The sequence below is a fragment of the Buceros rhinoceros genome, unplaced genomic scaffold (genome assembly GCF_000710305.1).
Source record: "Buceros rhinoceros silvestris isolate BGI_N320 unplaced genomic scaffold, ASM71030v1 scaffold41168, whole genome shotgun sequence".
Classification (NCBI taxonomy): domain Eukaryota; kingdom Metazoa; phylum Chordata; class Aves; order Bucerotiformes; family Bucerotidae; genus Buceros; species Buceros rhinoceros.
Genome location: NW_010429397.1, coordinates 22,332 through 32,554, shown reverse-complemented (window position 1 = coordinate 32,554; position 10,223 = coordinate 22,332). Strand labels below are relative to the sequence as shown.

At 47.0% G+C, this 10,223-nt stretch overlaps 1 protein-coding gene across 1 annotated transcript; it reads left to right on the top strand.

Moving 5' to 3' along the window:
* The first annotated feature begins 5,726 nt into the window (after nucleotides 1–5,726).
* LOC104499152 (C3a anaphylatoxin chemotactic receptor-like) lies at nucleotides 5,727–6,845 on the top strand. The gene has a single exon (XM_010142620.1). The coding sequence runs from the start codon at nucleotides 5,727–5,729 to the stop codon at nucleotides 6,843–6,845; it is 1,119 nt and encodes a 372-aa protein (XP_010140922.1).
* The last annotated feature ends 3,378 nt before the right edge of the window (nucleotides 6,846–10,223 follow it).

The following is a 10,223-nucleotide window of genomic DNA, read 5'->3' as shown; positions in this document are numbered from 1 at the left end:
TCCACATTCTTCCCACACATAAATCTTCAATGAATTAAAATGAACTGAGTGAAAAGAAACGAAAACTAAGGATAGCAGAAATATTGGATGAAACGGCACAACGTTCAATCGTATGAGGTGTGCAAATAAAAAGGCCTACACAAGTAGGGTTAAAATGTTCAGTTCGTGCCAGTCCGTAGGGAACCTCATGATAAAGGGTGCAGAAGAATCATTTGGGCTTTTGCTTTGCTTATTTAAGAAAAAAAAATGAGGCATTGTCCAGGAATGTCCTTAATGGATGGACCCAACATTTGGAAATCTCCTTCCCTGCACAGGAAACACAGGGGAAACCAGTCTCACAAAACGACTCATTAGATAACTTAAAGGCTAGTCCCAAAATGGGCGATTTTACCCAACAGTCCAAATACTTTTAAAAATAAAATAGTATTTCCTTCACTGAAAATACCCTGGCAAAACATCTGACCCAAACACTCGCCCAGTTCTGAGAACCTGTTGCTGTGAAGAGCTACTTTCAAATTACGTATGACCTGTGTAAGCACCAGTTGAGCCAAGCTGCGTTCCCTGCTTGGTGCCCACGGCTAGTGCTCCCTGGCCTTACTCAGCCACGTACAGACATGCCCTGGGGTCGTTCAGTGGGGACTCTAAAGAGGAGAGTCCGAGGAATACCAGCGCAGGGCGACGCTGCAGATACTCCGTGTCACTGCAGGGAGTCCCTGCGAAATTAAGTGTGCAGGGACAGTGCATCGTCACACGCGGTGACAGTGAAACAAGTGCATAACAAAGACAGGCCACCAGACCACTGCAGTTTTGCTTCCTAGAGAAACGGTTGTATTAGGTACGGATGAGGTTTACAGGGAGAGAGTTCTGGACAGGTGTTTCAGGAAGATGGGTCTGCCATGTACACAGGGAACGTTCAGGGTCTGTGAAAGATCGTAGCTGTCTGTCACGCCACCTGTGGAGAAGCAAATGGGAGATCTGAGAGGGCCTGCAAAGTTTTGTAAAACTGCAGAAGCCGTAGAAACTCGAAATACAAGTGGAATTCTCAGTTCTTGCCAAAGCGTTTGGGAGACAACCTGCGTAATGTTGCAGGAGGGAGGCTTTTGTAAATCCACTGATCGCGTTTTTCGAGTTGTATATGGGTGTAACTAGTAACTGATGGGCTGGTGCCGTTTTGTAATGACAAACCTGAAACGGCAGTGGAAATGGTAACTTGCATTGAGGTTTTAGCCAGCTTCCTGTGGTGGCCAGTCGAGGTGAATGGCTGGGCTCCGAGGGTGGTGAAGAAGAACTTAAGTCCAGCTGGAGATCAGTCACTGGTGGTGTCCGGCTATGGTTGACACTGGTTCCAGCACTGTTTACCTCTTCATCAGTGACCTGGACGATGAAGCAACGTGCACCCTCAACCAGTCTGCAGATGATACAAAACCAGTAGGAGCAGCTGATACGCCAACTGTCTGTGCTACCAGTTAGAGGAACCTGAACGTGCTGAAGAACTGGGCAGGCAGGAACCTCACAAAGTTCAAGAACCGTGAAGTCCTGCACCTGGGGAGGAACAACCTATTCCTCCTGGGGAAGAACCACCCTATGCACTAATACAGGCTGGGGGCTGACCACCTGGAAAGCAGCTTTGCAGACAATGACGATGTTGTGGTCCTGGTGGACAAAAAGCTGCGCCTAAGCCAGCAATGCACCCTCGCAGCAAAGAATGCCAATAGCTGCCAGGGCTAGATTAGGAGGAATGGTGCCAGCAGGGAAGGGAGGTGATCCTTCCCCTTTCCTCAGCACGGGTGAGGCTGCATTTAGAGTGCTGGGTCCGGTTCTGGGCTCCCCAGTACTAGAGAGATGTGGACATAGCGGAGTGAAACTTCTGGAGAGCCAGTAAGGTAACTCAGGGACTGGTACACCTGTCATGCAAGGAGAGGCTGAGAGGGCAGGGGCTGTTCAGCTTGGCGAAGAGAAGGCTCTGGGGGGGTTGCTACCATCTATCTGGTGGGAGTTCTTAATGGAGATGGAGCCAGACTCTTCCCAGTGGTGGCTGGTGACAGGACAAGAGGCAGTGGGCACTTACTGAAAGGGGAAGTTTCATCTGAACACAATGAAACAGTTTTTTACGGTGAGGGAGGTTGAACACTGAAAGAGGAACAGGTTGAACAGTGGAACAGATTGCCTGGAGAATTTGTGGAGTCTCCTGCTCTGGAGATACTCAAACCTGGCTGGACACAGTCCTGGGCAGTCTCCTCTAGCTGACTCTGCTTCGAGCAGTGGGGTTGGGCCAGGCAGTCTCCAGACAGTCTTCCAACTTCAGCTATTCTGTGATTCTGTGAATTAGCGTCTTTCAAAGTTAACTCAGTCTGTTTATCATGGGAAAGATCCAGAAGGGCAGGTAAGAATGTGGTGTGGTGATTTGATCAAGGTCTGGTCTGATCTAAGCAACCATTTTATGAAAGTAACAAAATGTCATTTTCCTCCTTGCACTGTCTCCTTTGAGTGTCTACATCATTGGGCCCTTTTTGCTGAGGTGCAAACAATTCAGTAGGCAAACTGCTTAAAAGGTTCTCATTGATCGGGAAACCTCTGCAGAGAGGCATCACATCATCTCGTCACCATCCAGGGTGAGCTGCCTGGACGAAAGCTGCCTGCTTGCTGTGTCAAGGTTGGCCACAGGGATAGACCAGCTGGTTGAGAAGGACCTTCTTGCAAAGAAGAGTTTGACTAGAGCTAGTGAGCACATGGTGGTGAAAAGGAGGCATGTCCCTTGTCCAGCAGGAGCATCCTCCTATCAACACGTTCTGCCTGGGTCTGAGGAGTCCCCCGGGAAAGACGACAGCCAAGAATACGACGCAGCTATAGGAATTTTCCTGCCGGGCCACTGACAGCCTGTCCATCTGTGGGGTGTACGGCGCGGCCCTGGCCTCCCTTCCTGTTCGCGGTTTCATGGTTTTTGTGTTGGAGGCAGCATTCACGCGTTTCACAGAGACGTGCTCAGAGAGCGGAACTCTGCTCCGTCCTGGTTCATTTTGCAGGCCGAAGTACCAAACCCAACCGTTTCCAGGCCGAAATATTTTTTCCACAGTAAGTGGTTTTTGATTTTTGCGTGTCTAGGCTTTGTCATTTCTGCTAAGAGTCTTGATTTCACAAACTTGGAGGGGTGAGGAGGAACCTTTGTGTTGCCTTATCCTAGATGACTTTTCTTTTTATAGTCTTAGCACATGTTGTGCTATCAGCATTTCAGTTAACTACTTCTAACTTTTCATCAGTCAAGTTCCTTCTTCTTTTAAAAAAAAACCCAACCGAACAAAAACCAATAAAACTTTAAATACCCTAAACAGTCAAAAATCAGATTAAAATCCCTTTGACATGACCAGTTTTGGTTTGCTGCATACAGTGTTCTGTATTTGGTGAACTAAGCTGTCTCAAGCTGGGGCAGAAGCTGATCTGGATTTGAAAGAACCCCAGAAATGGGATTAGCTGGGTGAATGTGCTGATCTGATAAAACATGGAAATGGCTCCAGGACCACAGATCGGACACCTGATGGTGTCGTAGCAGGCTTTGGAATTGTGAGTCACATCAAGCAAAGGTCAGCATTATGCCAACAGGCGTCTGATTCATTTGATTATGGAAACTACAGCAGAGTACCTGTGTCTGTGCCTATCATTCCCTTGCTTTCTGTTATTCTTTGACTGAGGGCACTGTTTTATTTTGGTGGTGTTGAGACAACTCCTTTTGGTTTGAGTCTTGTTTATTTTATCAGCAGATCATACCTAACTCTTCAGATATCAGTCACTGCAAGGCTTCCCGTCAGAGTGAAAGCCCAGACTTGGCACACATGCACACTCAGGAAAAAATCAGTTCCTAAAATGTCACGTGCGTTGCTTTTTTCAGTCGCTCCAGAGACAGGGCTCACGGTAGTTGCTCCCTGACAAATCGAAGTATCTGCTTCACTCAGGTACGTATAATAAACCGCACAACTCTGCTTGCCTCTTCAACATGCACTTTCTTATTCTTCACTCCTGAAAACCTCTCTCTGCCCTGCAGTTCCCCTTCCATTTCCATAAGCACGTAGCAGCCCTTTTAGCACTCCTGAAAACAAAGTGGGTGGTGTCTTCTTGCTGATTCACCCCTCGGTTTGCTCTGCAGTGGGATTTGCGTTCCTAGCTTTGCAGCACTCCTCGATTCCTATCCCCTTCCTACCACCATCGGTAGCAGTATGGGGAGGCAGCACCGTTCGTCAGCTGTCCCTGTATAGATCGCTTCTGCACAGAAAATGGAACAAACCTGTTCAAATGTTAAATTAAGACCCCAGCGACTTCTTTCATGGCTTTCCTTGCAGGTCACCCTCACCTAAAAGCAGTTATTATCAAGAAGTGGTGATTTACAGTGGTTTGTTACAACTGTTTATCTCATTTTCTCTGGTGAAGCGATTCTAACACTTAGGCATCGCTCCGCATTTGGACTGTGTTGTTCTGCAAGAAAGAGATTGATGATTTGGTGTGGTTGTTGCTTTTTTTTTTAATAAAGTTGATATGTAGTCCTGCACACAACAGTCCCCGACTGGTATTTAAGTACTGGCACAATAGAGGTTAGAATGGAATCAGTCTGGGGTATCTTACCCATGTGTCTTCAGAGCTGTATTCAGCTCTTACCTGTGCAGTTCCTTGTGTTCTGGTAAAGCTTTTAGAGACCTTTCAGCAACACAACTGTCTTCACTGATCTGGCAAGGGTTTAGTTAACGCGCACTTTATAAACAGTTCTATTAATGCCTAAAGAATGACGATCAGGAAGATCTCTTCTTCAGTTCTATCTTGACTTTGCTAGATTTCCTTTCCTTTCTTAATTTACTGGTATCTAAGTCCAAGAATAATTGAGCAATAAAGTTTTTCTACTGCTCTTCTCAGTTTTAACCCATCACTGAAGTAGTCTGTGGTGCAGCTTCGCTGTCTGGCGGTAAAACATCTTTTCTTGTATCTAAAATGTCTCAAGAATGTTACTGCTATTACTATATATTGATTTTCCTTTCTACCACAAAAACTCTGTTCTTCTTAAACCGCTCATTTCTTATCTTTCTCCCCATCAAGACTAGCTTTCCAAGGAACCAGCAGAGAGCTCAGGTCAAAAGCAGGCAGAAGGAAGTTCATACCGAGACTTCCATAAAAATACCCCTTAGCAAACAGACTTGCTCTTCTGCCTGTTCTATTTATAATGTCCTGAAAGCGGAGTGGAATTATTTCATTAAGATGAGCATTGCTTCCTTAATCTAAACTTATGTCACTGGTTATGCCAGAAGAAATAACTCATTTTAAAGGGAAAAGGAACTGAAAAGCTGAATTAACATTTCTGGAGGAGTGTATGCAAAGCTGGAAGTGGATCAGGAAAGGCACCTGGAGACAGCACAGGCATGTGACTAGAGAGCTCCACTTCAGAGGGGAGGCTAAAACCAACCAGACTGAAGTCAAAGGGGATGACAGGAGAGCTTACGGGTATCCAACCCCACTGTTTGAGTAGTGGGGCTTATGCAGCTTGTTCTTACCGTGAGAATGATGAAGTGTGTAACCGTTAGGTGAGTAAACCTTTAGCACAAACTTGTATAAACCGATGCCTTTGCACCCTCACAGCTCTGTCCTGTCACCTGACTCAGAGATGCTTCAGTACCGATCAGGAGAAGGATTTGGAGGGTGGGGAGGGTGTGAGTTGCCTACTTATTTCCTTTCTGTTTTATAGCTACAGAATGCCTCAACTCCTGGAAAACAGCAGTTCACACGAACAGACTGATGTACATTATGCATCAGAATCCATTGTCTCCATTGCTATCTTCATCATCATCTTCATCATAGGTATCCCAGGCAATGGATTGGTGATCTGGGTGGCTGGTCTGAAAATGAAAATGTCTGTGAACACTGTCTGGTTCCTCAACCTTGCTGTGGCTGATTTCTTATGCTGCTTGTCCTTGCCGTTTTCCATTGTCCACCTGGTCCTCCACGAACACTGGCCATATGGTTGGTTCCTCTGCAAAGTCATTCCATCAGTCATAATCTTCACTATGTTTGCCAGCGTCTTCCTACTCGTGGCCATCAGCGTGGACCGGTGTCTCCTTGTGGTGAAACCTGTCTGGTGTCAAAATCATCGAACAGTGAAATTTGTATCACTAATATGCAGTGGCATTTGGATCCTGGCCTTCATTTTCTGCTGTCCCGTCTTCTACTACCGTGAGACTAGTGCTCATGATGGCAAAACTGAGTGTGGCTACAGTTTTGGAGATGACGAGGTGCTAGATTACATAAATAATTCTGAGGTTAAGTTGTTGGAAGAATACTCACCTTTAGCCTACAATGGTAATGACTCGTGGGGAAATTCCTATGAAGGCGAACACTCTGCATCCCTTGTCTTGGCAGTAATAAACATCACTAGGGCTGTCTTTGGCTTCCTACTCCCCTGTGGCATAATGGCAGTCTGCTACGCCCTTATCGCTTTCAGAACGCGTGCAGGTCACTTGCACAAGTCACGCAACAGGATGCTGAAGACGATTGTGCTCGTGGTAGCTGCATTCTTCATCTGCTGGGCTCCATACCACGTAGTTGGGATTCTGTCCCTTGTATCTACTCTTGGAACAGAGCTGAGGGAGTCATTGATCCTCTGGGATCACATCTCTACTGCACTTGCATATGCCAACAGCTGCATTAACCCCCTGCTCTATGTTTTTGTGGGACGAGACTTCAGGGCAAAAGTACGGCAGTCATTGCAAGGAATGTTGGAACGTGTCTTTACTGAGGAACCGACACGTTTGACCCCTTGCTCCCTTGACAGAAGCAAGACTTCAACAGAGAAGGACGTTAGCAGCACAGTGTAATGCAGGACTTCTGATCACTGCTGTAGGAAGAGCGAGCTATGGCCCCGCACATCAATCACTTTCCACTTGATGCGTTGGAACAAAAAAAGCCATTTGATTGATCTGCAGATCTGCACGCAGGGCACCGAGACGGCTCAGATCAGAACAGCTAATCCCCTTTATATCCCCTCTAGAGATGGGAAGTAGCAAGAGGGAAGTACTCTCTGAGGGAAGACTCTTTGTGAAGCAGGAGACACAGAGTACTTCAACCATTAAAGAAGAAAGCAGGCTTGCAGGATGATTTGTGGTGGGACCATGTAGATTAAGCTCTGAATTGCTAGATGAGAATGTCATTAAAGTTATTTGCATATGTCTGTGTTCTACATCTCCTGTCTCCCATGAACTGCAGAAGAAACTAACCTTGATGTCTCTCCTCGGAATCTGTCATCCCATGTTTGACTCTACTTGGGGTCTGAGGTGGTTTTTTTTCCTGAAGATTTCTTTAGGGGTCAGTGCTACTTTTACTTACAGAAGTGCTTTAGAACAGCACTTGTCCCAGAACGCTGACTTTCATGCCTTAGTAGATGCCCAAGATATTTCATTCACCTGGCAAATGCATCACTGTACAGTAGTGACTGGTCCAACGCACATGCTTTAGCTATGTTTGTTAGCACACGCTCGCTCCGTTGCCCCAGTACTCCCTCCACCACCAGAGTCCCAAATCTTCCTTTCAGGAAGCAGTCTGAGATTATCCTACTGCATTTCAAGATGGCACACAAGCAGAACTGGAGCAACTACACTCACTGATGAACCAGATAAGGTGGCTGCTGGTAGCCATTTGGTAAAACCTTGGAGTTGAGACGTGATAACCTTCAGTCTGACCCCAAGAAGGTGGGGAACAAGCCTGCTGCAGCACAGTCATGTCCTGCTCTCCACAAAAGGTGTGCTCCTCATGTCCTTCTGGTGGAGCAGGATGAAAATTTCATCCAGACAGGGTGTTCCCCAAGCTTAAATGATTCCCTGCTCCTGAAAAGCAGAAGTATGTTTACTAGATACTCTAAGGAAGTGGTTTAAAATCGTTTTGTGTTAGTCCTTCCTTAAAGGAGTAAGTCAACAAATGGTATGACGAACAGTCACTAACCATTGCTATAGATTTCCCTTTGCCCTTCTGGTGAGCACGAGTTGAAAGACTCCCTGGTCTCAGTGCCCTGAGAAGAGACAGCTGCGAGAACTTCCAACTCTTGCCCTCGACATCCTAAAAAGTCTCAGTCATGAAGCACATGTAGGCGTGGACTGTTAATTTAGTGATGTCCACACCCAGATACTGTTTCTAAGGTAAGTAGGTGGAAACTGAGCCCACCTGATGGGCGTCGCTGAAAAAAAATCCAATACTGGCACCAGAGGAGTTAAACCATAAACATTCACTTTTTCTTTTTATTAAGAAAGCATGCACAAAAATAAACTCGTGAGACCACGCCCCTCTCTCCCTGACCACTGACACAGAGCACGGGGGGCTGCACCATGCTGGAGGGTCCTGCGAGAAGCCCTCTCCTTGGGGACAGGCTGGCACCCTTCCCCTCCCTGCAGGCCGGTACCAGCGCACCCTGCAGAGCTCCACAGCGCCCACCCGATGCCTTCCCACGCACTAACAACACACACGTATTTCAGGGGCAGAGGAACGAGGCTAATTTGCACACTGACCGGCATGTATTTACATATGCAAAATGAGGCGCAACTTAATACGCAAATGAGGCAAATATGCAAATGAGGAGCACTTGGATACGCAGAAGGAGCCATCTTGGTTTGTTCTTTTTCTGGTGGTGTTTTCAGACTTCCACAGGGCCGGCTCTCAGTAACATCCTCTGCAAAGCGCTAACGGGCACCTACCAGAGGCTGTCTCTCATGCTCATCTCTGGTGCCACTTTTCCACAGAAACCCATCACACGTGCTTCCAAGCTGTATCATTCCCATCCCGAGGCAGCAGAGATAGCAGCTGACTCCATGATGAAGTTGTCTGGGATTCCTCATTTCTCTTGGAAACAATCAATGACGAACTCCCCCCCAAACACACACTTAAAAAGAAAAAAAAAAAAAGAAAAAAAAGAGAAACAAAAATATCCGTCCTCCCCCCAACACAATGAGACTCTGTCCACTTCCCTGACAAAGATCCGATTCGTTTATCCCTACAAGTTGAAGCAAGTTGAAAAAGCAATGCTAGTTCCCCACCTTCCTGCAGCCAGAGTAGAGGTCATCACTCCCCTGCCCCAGGTCTGTCAAGCAACCATGACGTTTTATTTCCATCTTGGTTCCCTTCACTGGTGAACAGGGAATAAGGGCTGGGGGGAGGCTTTACAAAATATCAAGAGGCAACAAGAGGTTTGACAGAACAAAGCCATACCAGAAAAAAGGAGAACACAGGACACGGCTTTGGGGAGGAGGCATCTCAACACTCACTCCTGCTCCTGCACCTTTTCCACCTTCCTGATTTACAAGTGCTGACAAAACTCTTTCTTCGGGATTTACACTAGACTCCATCATCTCCCCAGCTGAACTGCAAAGGGTCTGACCCTTCCATACTACACTCTTTGCCTGTTTGGTTTAAAAAGTCTGTCCCCTCTCTTGTAATGCACCTCTTACAAAAAACACTCGTGAGAGCCTCCCAGTTACTTGACCAGAGGGTCCAGCCCCTTGACCACAAGTCCCCTAATCCACCTCCACCCCGAGCAGCAGCTTCCTCTTGCCACCATTAGCCCATTCGCACAGCGGGAACCCCTGACTGAGAGTTTGCACCTACGCAACAAGACTCCTGTTGCTGGCAGTCTCCAACCACAGGCAAAGGACAGTCTCCAAAGAAACAGGAGAGGCAGAGGGTCAAATCACAACTCAGCAAATACCGACGGGAGAACACTTCCAAATTTGCAACCGCAAAGTAAGAGCCTTATTTTGTAAAAAGGACTTGAGGGGGTGGGGAGTGAAATCAAAAGGTCTGGGGAACAGAAATTGGTGGATGGCATGTGACGCCCCTGACTGCTGCTTTTACCCGATGGGTATGTAGACGTCCCCTGAAGACTGCAAAAGGCAGTGCAGAAAATAGGTCAGGATTCCCTCAAAACCTCTCTCAGTCCTCACAGATGGCACCGCATTCCGAAACCCAGCTGCTCTGCTGAAGTACCATCTCAGCTACCTTCTCCTTCTCTCCAAACTCGGGTCTACCCTTGAGCTCAGCTCAGCTCTCCCTACCTCAGGGATTACCATCTTCTTGTACAACACGGGAACTCTTACTTCTTTTCTTGCTTTTCCTGCTGGTGTGAGAAAGTTCACAGAGCTAAGATCACCCCTCCAGCGTCCCTTTAGCCCCCTGACCTTTACAACATTTACGAAACAACATAACTACAGGCT